A 21,963-nucleotide genomic window follows, 5' to 3' on the forward strand; every position below is an offset into this window, starting at 1 on the left:
TAAAAAGCTTCGAAGAGGTTATTTTTTTCCTTCTGTTTGTTGCAGTGCTATTGAACTTAACTGTCAGAATCTCTCGACGTTTGCTATACAGCTCTATGGTTTTCCTTATTTCTGAAAATGTGACATATGCTAGCTATCTCGCTATTTACTTTTGGAAACTGATTGTAACAAGAAACGAGCACTGCCTAGCAGCCGTCACTTACGCCGGACTTACCTACGACTTGTGTTATTTTCGGTTGGTGCAACAGGACGGCGCCAGGCCCGAACTAGCATTTTAAGACCACTTATTTATTTTACGTCCGACTGGTGCAACCGGCCCTAGATGTGGAGACAATTTTAAGAATAGGGAGCAATGTTAACATGGTCTGTGTCCCACATGCTGGTGTAGTAACACAATCAAAGCAGTGGTGGAGTGGTCTGATAGATGCAGTATATAATGGGTATCTCCTCAGAGTCCTATTCATTAGGGCAGAACGTTGCAAAATGTTTTGCGATGGATAATGAAAACAAGCGTTTCTTATAGGACAAGTTCAGGTCGTCCCTCCCTGTTATCTTCCATTTCGTGTCTAATGAACACAACCCAGGTATTTTAGCCACTGACTGTGAATGATGCCCTTCACTTTGTTCAGGATCAGGAGAGTGCATGGTGGTGGAAAAAGAGGGGAGGCGAATGAAAAACTCAGCATTTTAAGTGTTTACCGTTTGTACCAAGTGGGCAGATTTTTATCTGCCGCGGCAGTGGTGTGGATCCAGAGAGGGGGGGAATAACGCTTTTGAATGCACGACAATAGCACTGGTGGCAAACAATGTGGCCCCGAGGCTAGGGCAGTGGACTCACAGGACACAGCTGTCAAGGGCTAGGCCTAACTCGAATTCACCAGGCACACACTGTCACTTGCCTACACCCTCTTAAACTCATTCACTTACTCGCTGACTTACTCGCCTACAATAAAAAATATATTTTATGATACGATCTACTATAATGTGTCTCCTTCTCAGGTCACTCGTATCAACACAGGCTCCATATTGGATCAGTCTCTCCCTCAATGAACCTGGAAGTGGGCCAAAATAACCTCACTGAATCAACTCTGTAGTCTGGGCCCAAATATATATATCAAATGGCCCTAAACTTTATAGGCTGAACTTCATACAGAACGATTCGCCTAATGCCCTACCCTCCTCCCTCTCGCTGTGAACATTGAGGATTCAGATCAGATGAATGTAGGCTATTGAGTAGAATATGATTGATTCCACTGCCCAATTGGTATTTTATTTAGAAACGAGTCCCAGGCAGCCCAGCAGGCGAATGTGTTCAAAAGGTGGGTTCAGCGGGTGGCGACGTAGCAGGTCAAGCTGGCCAGAAGGACTGACACACACACGGAGGGAGTGCTTAATCTTTGGCTGAAGGTCAGGCAGGTTTGGTGACAAAGCTTCAATGTATTCCTGGCGCGTTCTTCCCTACCATATTCTTATTTGTCCCCGTACATACACTCAGTGGCCAGTTTATTAGGTACACCCGCCTAGTACCTGGTCGGACCCCCCTTTGCCCCCAGAACAGCCTAAATTCTTTGGGGCATGGAACCGTTGCTCAATTTATATAAAGGGACATAACGGGTTGCAGGAAAACATTCCCCACACTTACACCACTGCCAATAGCCTGTACCCTTTTCAACAGGCAGGATGAAGCCATGGACATATGCTTTTACGCCAAATCCTGACTGCCATTAGCATGACGCAACAGGAACTTGGATTCGTTAGACCAGGCAATGTTTTTCCACTCCTTGATTGTCCAGTATTTGTGATCTGGTGCCCACTGCAGCCGCTTCTTCTTTTTAGCTTCTATGAGTGGACCCAGTGTGGTCGTCAGCTGCAATAACCCATCTGTGACAAGGACTGATGAGTTGTGCTTTCCAAGATGCTGTTCTGCACACCACTGTTGTAGTGTGCAGTTATTTGCCTGTTTGTGGCCCGCCCGTTAACGTGCACGATTCTTGCCGTTCCCCCACGACCTCCCATCAATGAGCTGTTTTTACCCACAAGACTGCTGACGACTAGATGTTTTTTGTTTGTCACACCACTCTCTGTGAACCCTAGACTCTGTCGTATGTGAAAAGCCCAGGAGGCTGGACGTTTCTGTGGTACTGGAACCAGCGCGCTTGGCACCGCTGATCATACCACGCTCAAAATCACTTAAGTCACACTTTTTGTCAATTCTAACATTCGTTTGATAAGTAACTGAATGCCTTGATGCCGGTCTGCCTGCTTTAAATAGCAAGCCTCGGCCACGTGACTCATTCTGTAGGAGTGAACCATTTTTGTTAGTGGGTTGGTGTACCTAATAAACTGGCTAGAGTATGCCACAGGTGATATGTTCAGAAGTGTTAACTTGATGATTTTGGAGGAATGGCTATTATGTGACACCAGGGATGGTCGTACGCACCATGTGGAAACATCTCGAGTGTTTGAGGAAAGAGCACACTCAAATCACGCCATACTTGGCACGATCTCCCCTTGATTGGAATGCGTGTCCCTACTCTTGAAATCCTCTTGTTTTTTACTTGTCAAGTGACATATTGTTGTAACGATGAATTGATAAATGTATGTGCAGTGTTGCGCACACCTTTTCTGATCAGACCAAGTGAAATGTGCACACTGTGCAGTCCCGGCTGCTAAAGACAAATACTCACTCTCTCTCGGTTTCTGTTGGCTAATGTACGATCTTGACTGATATTTGCTGCGATTACAAGATCAGCTGGTCTTGGCCTGCTTTGACGCTCCAACAATACCAGGGCGGTGTGTCGCTACATGAAAACATCTGGCTTCGACTCTGCCCTTAAGCAAAGGGAACCAACCAGAATTTGAACAGCGAAGCAAATTGCGAACACATGCACGTTTCCCGTGGTTTCTGCTGTGTGATATTAGGCAGTATGGTCTGTGATATTGGGCACGAGTTGTACGAGGCCCTCATTCAGTTGAAACCCTGCTCTCCCCTTATCAGGGGTCACTGCTCAACTTTCAACAAATGGATGTGTTTGTATGTTTTGTGCGTCTGCGTGGATGACGCGCTTTCCTTATTCTCTCACAAGTCATCGAGCTATTATTTCAAGCTGGTCAAGCAAGATGGTGTCGAGTAGTGGTGTGGTTGTGTTCTACTTTGATAACCAGCTAAGATAAGATGACTAACCTCTGACCCCTCTCTTCTCTTGCAGGACCGGAATCGGCCCTTTGATGCATTTAGCTTGCACTCTTTGGAGAATTCCTTAATGGATATGATAAGGACTGACCATGACAAAGGTAAACCACACCCAGCCGGTGGCCCACCAATGACTATCGCTGATATTATATGGAGGAATCATTTTGCAGGTTAGGAGTGTTCATGCATCATACACGTTTTTTTTTTTTTTGCTTCATATTTGCGCTATTTGCCATCTCTACCACCAATACAATCTAGTTGAGTTGATTTTGCAGTCATAAATTAAATACGATCAATGAACCACTGGCCTTACCTGCAAAATCTTACACACTGTTCTTGTAATCTGTGTGTAGTGAAGGCTTTAAAAAAAAAATCTCCCTTACGAACTGCTTCTCAGCGTTGTCTTCTGACTTTAATCAAGTACTCGTGATGACATTTCTGCTTCTATTTCCTGGGTAAATATTGCTGTCACGGGTAAATATGAATTGACAAGATGGCACTTGTGTCATCATGGTGTGCTGCCGTGTTTTGTGGTTCTCTGATGTTTTGAGTGACTGCGTGCGATTCGATTGCTCACATGTATGTGTGCGTGGCACTTTCGTGTGCCTCCTCGTAGGCGTGTGCCCTTATTGCAACCATATTCTTTGACTGACTTTAATGGCACAGGGAAGGTTATTGTGGTCAGATTTCTGCGCCTCTTTTTTTAGTGAGTGGGGGGAAAGGATACAAGAGAATGTGAAATTGGTATGAAACCAATCTAAAGTTACCCCTTTATAGGTTACACCCCTGCTGCGGGATGACAAAAACATTGATTCAAAACTCGATGGGGCCATACTTACAAACTCTTGATTAAACCTGAGCTTATTCTTGAAATAAATGCTATATTTGAGCATTTCACCATAGGCTTTGTAAAAGCACCTGCCGAGTACCAGTCAAGTCAAGTGCCTGCTGGTAAGCTTTTTTGACTTAGGATGCCACCTGGCAATGATTACAAATTACGGTACATTACTGTTATTCAACAAGACCATGAGCCTCTCTGATTTAAAAAAAAGAATAATTTATGAGTGGGCCAGCCTCCTTGTGGAACACTTTTGACACCTTGTAGTCCATGCCCCAGCAAATTGAGCTTGTTCTGAGGGGAAAAGCGGTTGGAACTCGATATTAGGACAGTGTTCTTTAATGTTTTGTACGCAGTGTGTGTGTGTGTGTGTGTGTGTGTGTGTGTGTGTGTGTGTGTGTGTGTGTATATATAGATATATATATGTGTGTGTGTGTGTGTATATATAGATATATGTATGTGTGTGTGTGTATATATAGATATATATATGTATGTGTGTGTGTGTATATATAGATATATATATGTATGTGTGTGTGTGTATATATAGATATATATATGTATGTGTGTGTGTGTGTATATATAGATATATATATGTATGTGTGTGTATATATAGATATGTATGTGTGTGTGTGTATATATAGATATATATATGTGTGTGTATATATAGATATATATATGTATGTATGTGTATGTATATATAGATATATATATGTATGTATGTGTATGTATATATAGATATATGTATGTGTATGTATATATAGATATATGTATGTGTATGTATATATAGATATATGTATGTATGTATGTGTATGTATATATAGATATATGTATGTATGTATGTGTATGTGTATGTATGTATATATAGATATGTATGTATGGATATGTATATATGTATGGATATGTATATATATATAGATGTATATATGTATATATGGATATGTATATATGGATATGTATATATATATATATAGATATGTATATAGATATGTATATATACATATCTATATATATATATCCATACATATATATATACATATATCTATGTATGTATGTATATATCTATGTATATATATATATATAGATATATATATATATGTATATAGATATGTGTATATATATATAGATATGTGTATATATATATATAGATATAGATATATAGATATAGATGTATAGATATAGATATAGATGTATATAGATATAGATATAGATATGTGTATATAGATATGTGTATATAGATATGTGTATGTGTGTGTATATATATATATATATTATATATATATATATATATATATATATATATGTATGTTGAATAAACCTCTTTTTTTAAATGGTTTTTCCCCCTCATCAATCTACACACACTACCCCATAATGACAAAGCAAAAACAAGATTTATTGGGGTGTTTTGTTGCACATTTATATATATATATAAAAAAGGGGGGGGAATTATCACATTTACATAAATATTCAGACCATTTACTCAGTACTTTGTTGAAGCATATTTGGCAGCAATTACAGCCTCGACTCTTCCTGGAAATGCATTCAGACCCTTTACTCTGTACTTTTGTTGACGCACCTTTGGCAGCAATGACTACCTTCAGTCTGCTTGTATATGACTCTACAAGCTTGACACACCTGTATTTGGGGAGTTTCTCCCATTCCCCTCTGCAGATCCTCTCAAGCTCTGTCAGATCAGATGGGGAGTGTCGCTGTCTAGATATTTTCAGGTCTCTCCAGAGATGTTAGATCAGGTTCATGTCCGGGCTCTGGCTGGGCCACTCAAGGACATTCAGACTTGTCCCAAAGCCACTCCTGCATTGTCTTTGCTGTGTGCTCAGGGTTGTTGTCCTGTTGTAAGGTAAAGGTCATGAGTGCTCTGGAGCAGGTTTTCATTAAGGATCTCTCTGTACTTTGCTCCGTTCATTTGTCCCTCGATCCTGACTAGTCACCCAGTCTCTCTTGCTAAAAAACATCCCCACAGTATGATGCTGCCCCCACCATGCTTCACCGTATGGATGGTGCCAGGTTTCCTCCAGACGTGACGCTTGGCATTCACGCCAAAGAGTTCAATCTTCAGTTCATCAGACTAGAGAATTTTGTTTCTCATAGTCTGAGAGTATTTAGGAGTGGCTTGCGTCTGGCCACGCTACCATAAAAGCCTGATTGGTGGAGTGCTGCAGAGATGGTTGTCCTTCTGGAAGGTTCTCCCATCTCCACAGAGGAACTTCCAGAGCTCTGTCAGAGTGACCAGCGGGATCTTGGTAACCTCCCTGACCAAAGCCCCACTCCCTCGTTTGGTCGGGCGGCCAGCTCTCAAGAGTATTGCTGGTTCCAAACTTCTTCCATACAAAAATGATGGAGGCCACTGTGTTCTTGGACCTTCAATGCTGCAGACATGTTTTGGTACCCTTCTCCAGATCTGTGCCTCGACACAATTCTGTCTCGGAGCTCTGCGGACAATTCCTTTTGACCTCATGGTTTGGCTTTTGCTCTGACATGCACTGTCAACTGTGGAACCTTCTTTGACAGGTGTGTGCCTTTCCAAATCATGTCCAATCAATTGAATTGACCACAGGTGGACTCCAATCAAGTTGTAGAAACATCTCAAGGATGATCAATGGAAACAGGATACACCTGAGCTCAATATCGAGTCTCATAGCAAAGGTTCTGAATTCGTACGGAAATTATAGGGTATTGTGTGTAGATTGAGGGATAAAAACTTTTTAATCTGTTTTAGAATGAGGCTGTAACGTAACTAAATGTTGAAAAAGTCCAGGGTTCTTAATACTTTCCGAATGGACTGAATATCGTTTCATCCGTGGTATAACCAGTGCACAGGCCAATCTGAGGAGGCTTTGCTAGTTTGCTGTCACGTGACAGCAGCAGGCATGCATGCAGCTTTACAACGAAGAAAACTGCTCTTCTCTAACACAAACGGTTAAAAAAAATAATATGACCCATTCAACCAGAGTTACCTTTTTCTTTCATGTTTTAAACTAATCCCGGGACGATCCTTTTTGGTTTGATAACAAACAACTTTGTTCAGCCGTGTTACCTAGCTCATTAACAACCTGGTGACGTGACCGTGGGTCTAGGCTAATTTGATTGGCACTGGAAGAAAGGAAAAATGTCTAATCATGAGATGTGCTTCAAAGGTAGGATTCATATAGGCTTAATGTAAGCCTAAACTAATTATGTGTGTGTATATATATATTAAGTGTGATGTGTTATGTAGTTGATGCGTCTCCTGTGATGGTGTTTGGTGCCTAACATTTTTTTTATGTTGAGTGTATGTGGGAGAGCGAGTGGGGTGTGTGTTTATGTGAGGGGGGGGATTGTGTGTGTGTTACAACTGAAGAGTAAAGAAGGTTTTCATGTGGTGTTTTCCCCTTACTGCCACAATGACATTCAGATCATTATGCGTTCCTTCCTCCAGCCAACTCACAAGTAGGCCTTTGCGAATATGAGAAAATCAGGCATTCTATGCAGTATTCTATTATAGTGAACAGTGTGAAGTTAAATTCATTATGTCTTCCATTGAGTAGAAGTGCGAATATCAGATCTAGGTAGTTTTTTTTGTGTGTGTGTGTGTAGCACGTGCCCATAACGTTTAGGAAACAGGAACAGGCTTCGAGGGGGTAACGCAATACCGACCTGTGGTATCGCGGCCCTACTCGTTATCTTTGATACTTGGCCTGGTATGGTATCATTAGTAAAATGTTGGTAACACTAGATGGTCATGCGCCGGTCATGGTACTATAGGACTAAGTGTGCCGGGTTATCTCGTGGGAAAAGCTCATATGTAGCATTTTAGAGAAAATGTTTTAGATTTGAGGAAGAGTAAGCAAGTATGGACCCCATCGCATTAAGCAAATGGGTTCAAATGTGTCTTGTTGGATTGCTGGGAACGGAACATGAGCGAAAAATGCCACTCCAAAGGCTGACGTGGTGATTATTTGATACAAAGAAACAGAAAATCAAAGCAATGGTTCAAATGCCTTATTTCAGGGGAATATGAAGGTAGACCAAGGGCTGTCTTGGTCTAAGGAGAAAAGAGAGTTGACTGTCAAAAGCAACATGTTGTTTTGGAATGGATACTCTCCCCAAATTCATTCAACACCACACGTATGACCTTGAGATCATTTTGTCAGAGTAGGTCACATTCCTATTATGAAAACTGACTCATGTTCAGTGTTGTTTTCTTAGCCTGCCTGACAGTGGAAATGTTCAGGGGGTGTATTATGAGTTGCTGCCTGCTGCGCTCTCATGCGTAGATTCTGGTTTTTCAATATTGTGTCGAGAGAGCATTGTTTCATCTCTGCAAAGGTCGTCTCGTTCCCGGCCCGACTTCACCGGAACGAGAGAAGGGGACGGAGAGACCAGAATCTCCTGCAAATGTTCCCTTGTTGTAAATCAGCTCGGGCACACAGGGAGACTGGAGAGAGTGAGGGAGACTGGAGAGAGTGAGGGAGACTGGAGAGAGTGAGGGAGACTGGAGAGAGTGAGGGAGACTGGAGAGAGTGAGGGAGACTGGAGAGAGTGAGGGAGACTGGAGAGAGTGAGGGAGACTGGAGAGAGTGAGGGAGACTGGAGAGAGTGGGGGGAGACTGGAGAGAGTGGAGAGAGGGGGGAGACTGGAGAGAGTGGGGGGGGAGACTGGAGAGAGGGGGGGGAGACTGGAGAGAGAGGGGGGGGAGACTGGAGAGAGTGGGGGGAGACTGGAGAGAGAGGGGGGAGACTGGAGAGAGTGGGGGGAGACTGGAGAGAGTGGGGGGAGACTGGAGAGAGTGGGGGGAGACTGGAGAGAGTGGGGGGAGACTGGAGAGAGTGGAGTGAGACTGGGGGGGGAGACTGGAGAGAGTGGGGGAGACTGGAGAGAGTGGGGGAGACTGGAGAGGGGAGGGAGACTGGGGAGACTGGGGGGACTGGAGAGAGAGAGAGAGGGGGGGGACTGGAGAGAGTGGGGGGGGGACTGGAGAGAGTGAGAGAGGGGGGGACTGGAGAGAGTGGGGGGACTGGAGAGAGTGGGGGGGGGACTGGAGAGAGTGAGAGGGGGGGACTGGAGAGACTGGACGAGGGAGGGGGACTGGAGTGAGGAGAGAGTGGGAGAGGGAGACGAGAGGGGGACTGGAGCGAGTGGAGACGAGGGGGGGACTGGAGCGAGGGAGACGAGTGAGACTGGAGAGAGGGAGGAGACTGGAGAGGGAGACGAGTGAGACTGGAGCGAGGGAGACGAGTGAGACTGGAGCGAGGGAGACGAGTGAGACTGGAGCGAGGGAGACGAGTGAGACTGGAGCGAGGGAGACGAGTGAGACTGGAGAGAGGGAGACGAGTGAGACTGGAGAGAGGGAGACTGGAGTGAGACTGGAGAGAGGGAGACTGGAGTGAGACTGGAGAGAGGGAGACTGGAGTGAGACTGGAGAGAGGGAGACTGGAGTGAGACTGGAGAGAGGGAGACTGGAGTGAGACTGGAGAGAGGGAGACTGGAGTGAGACTGGAGAGAGGGAGACTGGAGTGAGACTGGAGAGAGGGAGACTGGAGTGAGACTGGAGAGAGGGAGACTGGAGTGAGACTGGAGAGAGGGAGACTGGAGTGAGACTGGAGAGAGGGAGACTGGAGTGAGACTGGAGAGAGGGAGACTGGAGTGAGACTGGAGAGAGGGAGACTGGAGTGAGACTGGAGAGAGGGAGACTGGAGTGAGACTGGAGAGAGGGAGACTGGAGTGAGACTGGAGAGAGGGAGACTGGAGTGAGACTGGAGAGAGGGAGACTGGAGTGAGACTGGAGAGAGGGAGACTGGAGTGAGACTGGAGAGAGGGAGACTGGAGTGAGACTGGAGAGAGGGAGACTGGAGTGAGACTGGAGAGAGGGAGACTGGAGTGAGACTGGAGAGAGGGAGACTGGAGTGAGACTGGAGAGAGGGAGACGAGTGAGACTGGAGAGAGGGAGACGAGTGAGACTGGAGAGAGAGCGAGCGAGGGAGACTGGAGACTGGGGAGACTGGGAGAGGGAGACTGGAGTGAGGGAGACTGGAGAGAGGGAGACTGGGGAGTGGGGGAGGCGGGTGAGACTGGAGAGGGAGAGAGAGAGCGAGTGGAAGGCTGAGTCCCAGCCAGATGGTTCGACATTCATGCCCCATCACTGTTTACTCCCAGTCCTCGTGTCAACAGCCTTCAGAGAGGCGTGCTGCAGCTAGCCCTGTCACAGCAGGTCTTCCCTGTTGGTGTCCCCCTCCCTTGACTCCATTGGCTGAGGCTGCCCATAGCGCTAGTCTAATACAGCAAGGCACAGGACAGCTAGCTTGGTCCCAGATCTTTTTGTGCTGTCTTGCCAACGGTCATTGACACTGATCAGAGAAGTTAGCAAGATGGCACAAACTGATCTGTAACCAGGCTAAAGGACAGCCACTGATGTCTGTCACTTGCATGTATCCTTTCCCTTTGTTATTATTTCAAAGTGAGGAAGAATTGTGCTGTTCTTGTTGAACAGAGGGTGTGAATGTGAACCCCTCTCTTCCTGATTATGACGGTGAGAAGGGCAAGACTCTAGAGCGTTGACTCTGAGACTCTAGAGCGTTGACTCTGAGACTCTAGCGCGTTGACTCTGAGACTCTAGCGCGTTGACTCTGAGAGGAGTCCGTCCAGAGAAAAGGAATGGGGGGAGGGGGGGGGGGCGACTACTGACTGCCACTCCGTTCTTGTGATCCTCTTTAACTCCTGAATGCTGATTAATCAGATCGGAATGGCATGCATGGGGAATTTACACTCTGCTTTCAAAGGGAGGGGTGCCGGGCTGGGATATCGTGATCAAACGGGTCCTTTTTTATTTTATTTTTGCTCCACACTGGAGCGCATGAAGTGAGTCCCGAAATTGGGTCAGCTTAGCTCACGTGTGGAGAGTCAGTAGTTAGGCTTTCCCCTGCTCCACAGTTCCTCCCCTCGGCCTGGAAAAACACCAGCAGTCTGAGCCTGACAACAGACACCACTGCAAGCCACCAGGCTGTGGCTATGGCGCACACAGTCCTTCTCACACACAACCACATATTCTGATCACTCTGACACGGGATGAACTGCTCCGTAGACGTGTGTGTGTGTGTACTGCCACATGCAAATCAGGCACTATTCAAAGCACTCATGTCAGTACGCTGAACACAGACACACACACACACACACACACACACACACACACACACACACACACACACACACACACACACACACACACACACACACACACACACACACACACACACACACACACACACACACACACACACACACACACACACACACACACATAGCTCAGCTGGTCTGCCTCACATGATCTTATGCCTCAGCTACAAACAAATTCCATTGTCACTTTGTTTTTGCACTTGAGCTTTTAGAAATGGGCTGTTGTGCGTTTTAGCATTTTTTTTAGTTAGTGATGTTTTGAATTAACGTGAATTTCGTCAGTGTGGAGAAACATGTAGCCTCTGCTTCTATGCAAATGTTGTTGATCAGTCGGTTAATATAAGTCTGCAAATGGTTTGTTTGACATCTGTGGACTCCACTGGTTTAGCCAAAACAAGCTAAAAAATAATCAATACATGCCCACACTCCTATTGAATATACATTCACCTGTAATTGTGAATAAGCCTAAGCCATCTCAATTTTCCCAGTTCATCAAGAGATTTCCCATTCAAATAAAGTATTACCATTATGTTAGATTGGTAAAAACAAAGTCACACTTGTTTGATTTAAAAAAAAAATTGTCTCTATGAAATTTTCTCATCCAAATTTTCAAATGTATTGATGTTGAGCATTGGCCTAAAATATCGTTCATCCGCCGTTCTCTACCTTCCAACGCTACCGCTGTCTGGACAACAGACAGAGTGTGGTCAAGACATCTGCTGCAACTTCATATTTAGTGTGTCAGCTCTGCTGCACCTGGGAGCTGAAGGTATGGCAACACACTCCAAACAGCCATGTATGCTTAAACATACACTAGACGACCAAAAGTAGGTGGACACCTGCTCGTCCAACATCTCATTTCAAAATCACGGGCATTAATGGAGTTGGTCCCCCCTTTACTGCTTTAACAGCCTCCACTCCTCTGGGAAGGCTTTCCACTGGTCTTCTAACTGTAAATACTCATCTCAGCTAGTTTAAAGGCCCAGTGCCGTCAAAAACGGGATTTTCCTGCGTTTTTATATTTCTTATATATATATATATATATATATATATATAAACTATGAGGTTGGAATGATACATAGAAATGATGATAATGCCATTGTTGGATCGAGTTTTGGCCTGCCTGGTGACATCCCCAAACCAATAACAGAGAGGTTGAGTACAGACCCATTGAGCAATTGTGTTGTTGTTGATTTTATAGGTCAATATATGATAAAACCTTACTATTGACTCCCATTTTATCCGGAGGGAAGCTACAACTTCAGAGTTAACAGATGGGGTAAGATAATGAAAGGGCAGTGAAGGCTGGTTCGTTTGGGTCAGAGAGATGTCACAGCAGCTTGACCTTGAGGTAAAAGGACGTTGAAAGGTCACCCAGACAATCAGGCCGTTTTTGGCCAGGCTGACCGATTTAAACTGAGCTTGACCAGAAAAATGACGGCTAACTCAAATGTGCACCTTGAATCATTTGAAGGTGCCGTCATTGTAAGTAAGAATTTGTTCTGAACTGACTTTCCTAGTTAAATGAAATAAAACGTTTGCTCAATCGCCGACACCAAGAAGATTCTGCACTTTAAAGAGTCATTGTCGGGAGATGAGGTAAGAGTACTTTCTAAGCTTCGTTGGCGGTGGTAAAGGTTAGACACACACACACACACACACACCAACTAGCTCCATTAGCTTAGTTAAGCCTTTGTCCATCCAGCCTCTACCAGCAGAAGTTGATGAGATGAGCTTTGATGAAAAACAGTCTTGTAGGCTTATTCTGTTGGCCTTTCTTTTGAGTGCATTCTTGATTGTTTTTTTTTGTAGAGAAAGATGTCTCATTTCCGCAACGTCTCGGGTAAATAAAGCTGACATTTGTCCTTTGCGGTTTTCAGACAGTAGGGGAGTTGCTGTTCATTGCCAGGAGCCCGAGTGTGAGACCTCATTCTCTAGGCTCAAGGTGTTTTTGTCGGCTGGGTTAACATTTCCACACCTCCCCGTTGACTTGCCAGTCCTCCCCATAACTGCTGCTCTGGCTTTTTCCAAAGGCAGTTATTGGGGAGCTTTAATATGTTCTTTAATGTGGAACAGAGGTTGAAAAACGTGGCTGAGGCAGAGTCCGAGAGAATTCCAGGTGTGAAGCAATGGCTGATGAGCACCTCATGGAATCTAGAGGAAGGTTAACCCTTTAGGAGCATAATATGCTGTACAATGCTTCTCTAAATGCAGCCCATTGAAAACCAGTCCATTCAGGCTAAACCAAACACACCTAGCCTTTCCTAAGCGCTAGTCTGGGGAGGTTTCTGCATAAACATCATCATTGGTTTGGAGAGATAATAGACTAGTGTCTTCACTCTGTCCAGTTCACTAGTAGTGTACAGCAGCTGTACTATATTTCTCCAGTCCAGTGCTCCAACACAGTGTTTCTTAAACCTGATATCGGGGACCCCAAGGATTGCACATTTTAGTTATTGCCTTAGTGCTAAACCTGATTCATATCGTCCAAGCTTGATGAGGTGATCATTTGAATTAGCTGTGTAGTGCCATGGCAAACACTAAACATGCACCGCCTTTGGCTCCCCAGGACCAGGATTAAGAAACACCCCGCCCTCTGTGAGGAAATGTCACCAGCCCAGCACCCTGAGGCCATGCCACTGAACTGGGGAAGCAGATGGCACTGGCCCAGAGCTATTTTAGGGCTTTTGGGAGCAACTGTCCATTTTGTCACCACTAGAATGCCTGGGAGGTATTTATTAAGCACCAAACGGAAGATAACAGACAAACGGGGATGGAGTACCTGAACGTGTCCACTAGAAACGGTCGTTTTCTCCTACCGTTACAAAACATTTTGCTACAGTGTTCCCTAATGAATATAACCCTGGTTTAGGTAGGACCACCATGGACCCCAGCTATTTAAGAGGCAAAATGGGAGGCATCACATCGCTCTCCTCCCAGTGCACCTAGAGCTAGGGGGCTGGATATATTCCGTGTTGGCTGTGACCTAACACTCCAGTAATGCTGTGAACATTTGTAAGTTTTACTGTACATTGTAAAAAGGTTTTGCAAATCCATCATGTTGTACCTGAAGACACATCACGTTGTGGTTCCTATTGAGTGTCTCGCCACAGTTCAAACCAAACCACATATTTTAAATCTAGAGTACGAGTCAGGGATGTTCTTATACCAAGTCGCTATCTTCCATCTGACATTGTTTACCGTTTCGGAGAAACAATGTGGCTATGTCCTCTGGCCTACTGAGTCTGACTATATCGATTTAGAATATTATTTTGACATCCTTTTTGACAAGTAGCACAACATGCTCGATCAGGCGTGTCACAATACGGTGACGCTGGCACACCCAATAAGATTTCTTCACTCAAGATAGCCAAACCATGCCCTCATTCAGTTAGAAATAGCAGTATGGGGGGGAGAGAGAGGTTGAAAATTGACTCGGTGGGTGTGTGCGTGCGTGCACACACACAATCTTTTTTTACAGGATTGACTATGCAAAGGATTGCCATATAAGCCCCTCTGTTCTCATGCTGGATTATGACTCGTTGAGAACTGTGAGGAAATCCACATCTGCTCTCATCTGTTGATCGGTTGGATGGTGGAGGCTGCACTGGTCCCTCCCCCTCTCTTGTTTTCACCCAGAGAGCACTTCAAGTTTCACTGTGGTTTCCAGCCTAGGAGGAGGACTGGGCCACATTCATTAAGCCCCAAATGGAAGACTACGGACTGAAAACAAATGGGACTGTACCTCAACTTGTCCAATAAGCAACGCACATTTTCGCTCTCCGTTTCTAAGCATTTTGCTCTTTTTTGGCCCTAATGTATACGACCCTGGTCTAAACTGTTGAAATGATTTTATCTGTCTGCTGCAGCTTAGTTTTGACACTTTTTGACACGTTTGCGCCGTTCCAGCTTGCGACGCGACGCGGCTGCCACAGTCTCTCTCAGGTTTCTCTCTATATATAGACACCCACTCGGTAAACCAAGATGTCTGCCCCTGCCATTACCCTTGCTTTGTGGACATACTGTCGAGACTAGGTGCAGATGTTTAGCACTGTGTTGAAACCTGTTGCCCTGTTGGAGCCAACACGTTAGTTGCACGTTTTCATAAGGTAATGGATGTAGAAATATCTGCCATTTAGAGGCAAGGTTGCCTTGCGGGAACCGTTTCTTTCATTATATGAACTCCCGAACCCTGTTTCTCCGCTGTCCATGGCGGCGTCTTGCTGCTCATGTGTTTGCAAGCCAGCCAGTAGTTTAGTGTTGTTGAAAGGAAGGACTGTGGAATCGAAAGTGTCACTTTAAAATATGGTTTCTCATTTGTCTTTGGCTACAGTGACTCATCATAACGCAACTGTTTCACGATGAAACAGCCTACACTGTGTGTGTGCTTTTATTGTAGGCTTGACAGGTGCCATTTTGTTCCTTCTCTTGTTTGGTGGAAATGAACAACGGAAACGTACTTCAGAAGTAGCGTCGTGGTGACGCACCTAGGGTGCATCAGTGGTCGACATGAGGATGGAGTGTAGGCTTTTGACAGTCAGGCTACCACCAACACTACTAATAATCAGTGCAGAGTATCGAGAGTGACATGTTTTATGTTTCCTTCAGTCCTTCCCTATTTGCTGCTTGAGATGAGCTTGGACGTGTGTGTGTGTGTGTGTGTGTGTGTGTGTGTGTGTGTGTGTGTGTGTGTGTGTGTGTGTGTGTGTGTGTGTGTGTGTGTGTGTGTGTGTGTGTGTGTGTGTGTGTGTGTGTGTGTGTGTGTGTGTGTGTGTGTGTGTGTGTGTGTGTGTGTGTGTGTGTGTGTGTGTGTGAAGAGACCAAGCCAGAAGGAGGGGAGATGTACTACAGTTTGTGCCAGGAAGTCCTTTCCCTGGTTGGTGGAGGATGTCTGGTCATGTCCACACCACACTCTTGTCACCAGAACAGAATGCATGCTCTGTCACATTCTTTGCATTGGTGTGTGTGAGAGATGTGACACAGGAGAGCGAGATAATTGAATGACTGTTTTCCATAGCCCAGCCTAAATCTTTATTCTGTGTATTACACACGTTTGCCCTGGTTTGGTTTCTCAATGGTTCTAGCTTTATTTTCCGCGGGTGCCTTTTTACCAGGTTATGTAGAACAGTATAACGCGCGCTTAGCATGTAACGTTGTATGCTACACATGTTGTCCCCTCAGAACATTCACATGAGGTCTAGGTGTCGTGTTAGTGTTTCCATGTTTTGTGCTGGTATGGAACATGGTGAGTTGTTTTGTTGTTGTTGCGTATGAGACACTGTTATGTAGGCCGACACGCGCGGGTTATAACCTTTAACCTCTTGTTTCTCTACAGGACGCATGGGTCTGAACTTTCACCACCCCGGAGCAGATCACATCATGCCATTGAACAGTGAGTAGCATTTCGAAACGTATACAATCCTTATCCCTCTATGTTACCATGTTATTATGGGTGTGTGTGGGTGTGTGTGTGTGTTTGCTTTAATCGTGGCCACTTTTTAAGTGGCGCCATTGTGTTGCTTCTCTATTTCATGGAGACGAGCGGCAGAAACCGATTCAGAAGTAGTGTCGTCTTAACGCATCTACGCAGGATGACTCAGGGATATGCCTTAGCTTCTAGGGTTGGGGCGGGGATCACCACAGGGCCCATACCCATACCCATGCTAATCCCACCTCGCACCCCTTGCCAAGTGTTACCCCCTGACACCATAAACCCAGCGTGGACCCCTCTCTCAGTGCAGAGCAGGGAGAAACCGCTGTCAAATACCGTCTGTAAGCCTAGACCCCCCCCCCCCACCCCCGTTCCCCCTAGCAGATGGCAAACAGCCCACATGGTACGACCTCTCCGGGTCCTACCATGGGGAAGAGGTCACAGGGTTTGGTCCACACAGGCTCTAGTTGAGGCCGGCAGCAAGAGTTTTTCAATTTTCCGTCTCTAAGAGAGAGAAAAAATCCTCATATTTCAGAAATGTCAGAAAATCAATTTTTCTCCCTCTGTCCAGGTTTTAGACAGTGAGTTGTCAAAAGGCTCTTTCTTTCAACCTTGCCAATTTAATTGACAGGGGAGAGGATTGGGGTGTCCATGGTGACTGGTGGAGCTCAGCTCAAGACATCTGGGAGTGTTAGTCGAGTCCTGGGTCATGTTCATTTGGCACCAATCGAGAGAAAACGGACTGAAACGGGGAGGGCCTACCTCTAACCCAGTGTGATTTGAATCAGGTGTAGGGCTAAGGCAAGAACTAAACGTTGATTTTGTTTTCCACTTCAAAACATTTTCGGTTGTGTGGCCTTATGAACACAACTCTGGCTCTCCTTACTTGCCTGGTTGGGGATGCCAGTGGGGAAGCAGTAAGAAAAGAGTGGAGAAGAGGATGAATGGAAAGGGAGAAGATATCCAACAAGGCTTATAGTAAGTCATTTTACTGCTGTCACAGCTTGACAACACTGCCATCTGTTTTCTCTTCAACTTGTTCTTTTCATCGTCAGTCCTTTGGGGAAGGCGTTTGAAATCGACGTTAAACTGCTCTCCTGGAGCGTTTAACTTGGTCTCCGATCTGCATGGAGCTCCGGCATCTGTCAGAATTGGCGCTCACTGCTGTAGTCTGCCATGTTTTGGACGGCAAGGCTTTGGATGTGAAGGAAGCGGGTTAACGTTAATCTCCTCTTCATTTCTCGCCATTGTTTTGCCCAGACTATAGAGACTGGGTCTCCAAACGATTTCTACATCTACCCACTGCTTCTCTGGCTTAGATGAAGGATGAGCCAGTGAGACACCCAACATGGATTTATGGATAAAGAAGGGCAGGTCTGTGAATAGTTCAAGGAGCTAGCAGGCGTTTTCCCAGTACCACTCCTCCCCAGGAGATATCCCACGTCTTTCCTTCTAAGTCTCCTCTCTGACACTCTTGTTTTTGAGTCTGTGCCAACTCCTGCCATTCCCTCCCTCTCATCCGCCTCCTCATCTTATTCTCCCTCACCAGGGTGACGGACACACAGTTTCCCCCAACACCACTTACTAGTCCACACTAGATCAGTAGGTTCCACTCTTCCACCTTCTTCCCCTTGTTGCTAGGTGCCTTTGTCTCTCCCAAGGCCCGTACGGTGGAAGAAGAATGCGGAGAACACCGGTCGGAACAACTCTGCTCTGTGGTGAGAAGAGACCGAGTTTTAATGAAAACCCAGTGAGAGAAGAGGTCTGGATGCAGTGTTTCTGTCAAGAGCAAGGGAGGGGGGTTCACACAATGGCACCATCACAATGGACACCCCCATATTGGTTTCTAGGAGAAGACTTTGTTCTCTGTGACATTTTGACTGTGTGAAGGTCTGTTTAGGGATGCATTACTCACCCCCCTCCCACCCACCCACACACTGTCTACTGGCATTAATGTTATAGACTCTTAATACCTCAGTCTGCCTTGTTTGCCTTCTGTCTGCTTTTTTTTCTCAGGCACAACAAGACTCCTATTCAGGCATGTTGGGTGCATTTTTAAAGAAGGTTACGAAATGTCACATGTGAACACACACACACACACACACACACACACACACACACACACACACACACACACACACACACACACACACACACACACACACACACACACACACACACACACACACACACACACACAACACATTTGTTTAGTTTTTGTTCAAGTTAGTGCTTTGCTACCGTATTTCCTGAGCTCGATACTCCAAAGTTGTTTTTTTTGTGAGAGCTCACGCACACGCTAACTAATGAAATGGAGAGAAAGGTCACAACGTCTTATCGCTGCCTGCTGTACCTTTGGGCCTGTTCACTAGATTGCGATCTCCCAGCCAACCCTATCACATGGTAGGGCAGTCCTCCTCTCTCTCTCTTTTCCTGTCTGGACTCTGAGACTCAGGCTGTCACCTCCATGGCTCCATCCGGGGCAGCTGTGGGTGGAAATTTCCCCACTCGATAAAGACTAATCTTCCACTAGTTCGTGGTAATGGCTAACGACAACCTGTCTAATGTGTCTGCGTGCCGCTTTATCGGTCACATTCATGCATATTCACGCTGCGGAGAAATTAGAGCGAAACGTGAGCTAGGTAGTAGTCCGTGTTTCTTGCCTGAGATTATAACCTGGGTTATAGGGTCTTGTTATTGCAGGTGACTATTTCAGAGTAGTTAGGCCTATTATAACCTCGCCCATTATCCTCTAGTCTAGTCTAGTCTGGCTCAGGTACAGTAGGTGCAGCAGGCTTCCTGTGGGATACTGCCAGCCAACCCATAATGACTCCTTGTCTACCTCCATCGCTGATGATTAGGTGTGGCTGTCTGCGTCTGTGGTGTCACTGTTGCCTTGGTGATGTTCTGCCTGGTTGTCTTTCCACGAAACCCATGTCTCTGTCTCTCTCCCTCTCCTTTCCATGCCCCTCTGTCTCTCTGTCTCTCTGTCTCTCTCTCTCTCTCTCTCTCTCTCTCTCTCTCTCTCTCTGTCTCTCTGTCTCTCTGTCTCTCTCTGTCTCTCTCTCTCTCTGTCTCTCTCTCTCTCTCCCCCCCCTCTTCCGCTGTTCACAAGCAGCCAGGAGCTATGGCCGCAGAAGAGGTAACGTGTGGAGTTCTACTCTTTCTGCTTGCCAAAATGAACGGGAGGCACGAGCGCAATTGCTTGGCTCTCTCTCAGTACGGGCGTCTCTCTCTCTCCAAGGCTACCGGGTTCTAGTGGAATGTCACATAATCTGGCTCCATCTGTGCCGTGATTGGATGAAATCCTATTCATTTGTACATTACATTACGTCATTACATTTCATTGAACGATGAGAGGCGGATCATTTTAGTATCTTGAGTATCTTTTTTTCTCTCTCCATTTTGCTTAATGCAACTTTTTTTTTCTCTTTTAATATTCTGAGTCATTGTGCTGCTCCTGTATATCGCTATAGGCAACTGCATTGGCTGCTGCTTGTGGATTATTCATGAATTCTCAAGTATAGACCCTCCATATATTATGGACCGTTCCGGAGCAAGTCCATTTGGATTTGGCCCAAAATGTTTAAGTCTAGACCATAAAAACATTGAGGAAAGTACAGTGACTCAAACGGTTTATGTCCTGAATGGCTGAAATGGCTGCGGACACACTCTTCTCTGACTTTTGGAGTGTTCAACTAATTCATACCTTTACTCAGCGAGGAACCCCGGTAACATATGCAACGTTTGTTGCAATGCTTGTATTTTTGTGTGTGTGTGTGTGTGTGTGTGTGTGTGTGTGTGTAAGAATTTTAGTACTTTTTTAAGTCTGGCTGTTGGCAGCACATTCGTCCACATGTCGACGGAGCTTATGACTCAGCGATCAGCAAATCGTGCAGTTGTCATCTTCAAGTCAGTACAGCTAATAAAGGGGGAGGCCTCCATCGCCACATACCACTATTGTGCACTAACCGCTACATAGAAAGAGGCTATCGCCTTGTACCTGCTGGCATGGTAAATACAACTCTATTTAAAGTAGCCTACGCGTATCCGAGGCTTTAGACGTTGCCTGCAGCACCACTCAGTCAGTGCCATGGAATTGGAACAGAAACGAATAGCAAAATGATATGATCTCTATGGTCAGTACACAGTCCTCTGTGCTCACATTTGTAATAGGTAATCAACTGCTGTGGCAAATGCCCTCCATCCCTCCTGCACCTTCCACCCCTTTGTTCCTATGGCCCGCGGGAACACGGGTCCATCTGGTGTAAGAGGGCTATGAAGACCCTGTGTTGATTTGTAATTGGACCGAACTGGATGGACTCGAGGGTGGAGGAGGGCGGGCGGGCCCACGATGTTTTGAAGAATTAGAACTCATGAAGAAGCATGATGGTGCTTTGACCTTCCCCTCTAAGGAGGCTATTGTCACCTGTTTTAATAACATGTTTCTCTTCCTTTCTCTTCATGTCCTCCCTGTCTTCTTCTGTTCTGTGCCCTTCTATTTTCCCCTCTTCTGCCTGTTACTCTTGCTTGTCCCCTCTCTATTTCCCCTCCCACCTCTCTCTTTCCAGGTCGCTCTTCACTCTTTCCGTTCGAGGACGGTTTCCTGGACGACGGGCACGGTGACCCCTCTCTGACCCCGGGGTTGAACTCGCCCACGCGCTGTCAAAACGGCGAGAGGATGGAGCGCTACTCCAGGAAGGTGTTCGTCGGAGGCCTTCCCCCTGACATAGATGAAGGTACGGGCGGGTGGCAGTGGCACTAGCCTGTGTCCCAGATCTGTTTGGGTTGTCTTGCCAGCCCCTGTGGTCAGTGTTTGTCATGTCAATGACCATGGAAGTTGGCAAGACCGCACAAACAGATCTTCAATTTACTGTACAATCACTATGTATCTTCACAGAACGTCCATCAACTGCATGGCACGTTAATCAGATTAGTACATGTAGGTTTTTTTTTGCACTGGTTAGGATAGTGCCAGATGTGGGTCTACAGATGCTGGTAGCCGTTCTGGCTCAGTGGGCTAAAGGGCTGGTTCTGTGTCTGTATGATGCCGCTGTCTGTCATGAAGCTGGCTCTCTGGGACTGTGGACTGACTGGTTATGTTCTGTGGGTTTGAGGCAGTGAGCTGGCAGTCAGTCTGGCAGCAGATGTGATAGTGTGTTATCCCACAAAGTGTGAAGAGGGCCTGACTGCGTGGTAGGACTATGAGCAGTGTCACCATTCCAGATTCCCAATGTGGCTTTCATGAGACATGCGCACGCACACACGCAAACACACACAGAACACAACACATGCACAAAACACACACATACAGAAACTTACTAGTACACACA

At 45.9% G+C, this 21,963-nt stretch overlaps 1 protein-coding gene across 1 annotated transcript in view; it reads left to right on the forward strand.

Annotated features, from left to right (window-relative positions):
• Window positions 1–21,963, forward strand: part of cpeb3 (cytoplasmic polyadenylation element binding protein 3) — a 62,576-nt gene that overhangs the window by 18,367 nt on the left and 22,246 nt on the right. Inside the window, 4 exon segments of the mRNA XM_046353637.1 lie at window positions 3,210–3,294; window positions 16,535–16,591; window positions 19,749–19,772; window positions 21,202–21,369. Coding sequence (XP_046209593.1) covers window positions 3,210–3,294; window positions 16,535–16,591; window positions 19,749–19,772; window positions 21,202–21,369 — 334 coding nt within the window.

This window comes from Oncorhynchus gorbuscha, linkage group LG06, assembly GCF_021184085.1.
Source record: "Oncorhynchus gorbuscha isolate QuinsamMale2020 ecotype Even-year linkage group LG06, OgorEven_v1.0, whole genome shotgun sequence".
Taxonomy (NCBI): Eukaryota; Metazoa; Chordata; class Actinopteri; order Salmoniformes; family Salmonidae; genus Oncorhynchus; species Oncorhynchus gorbuscha.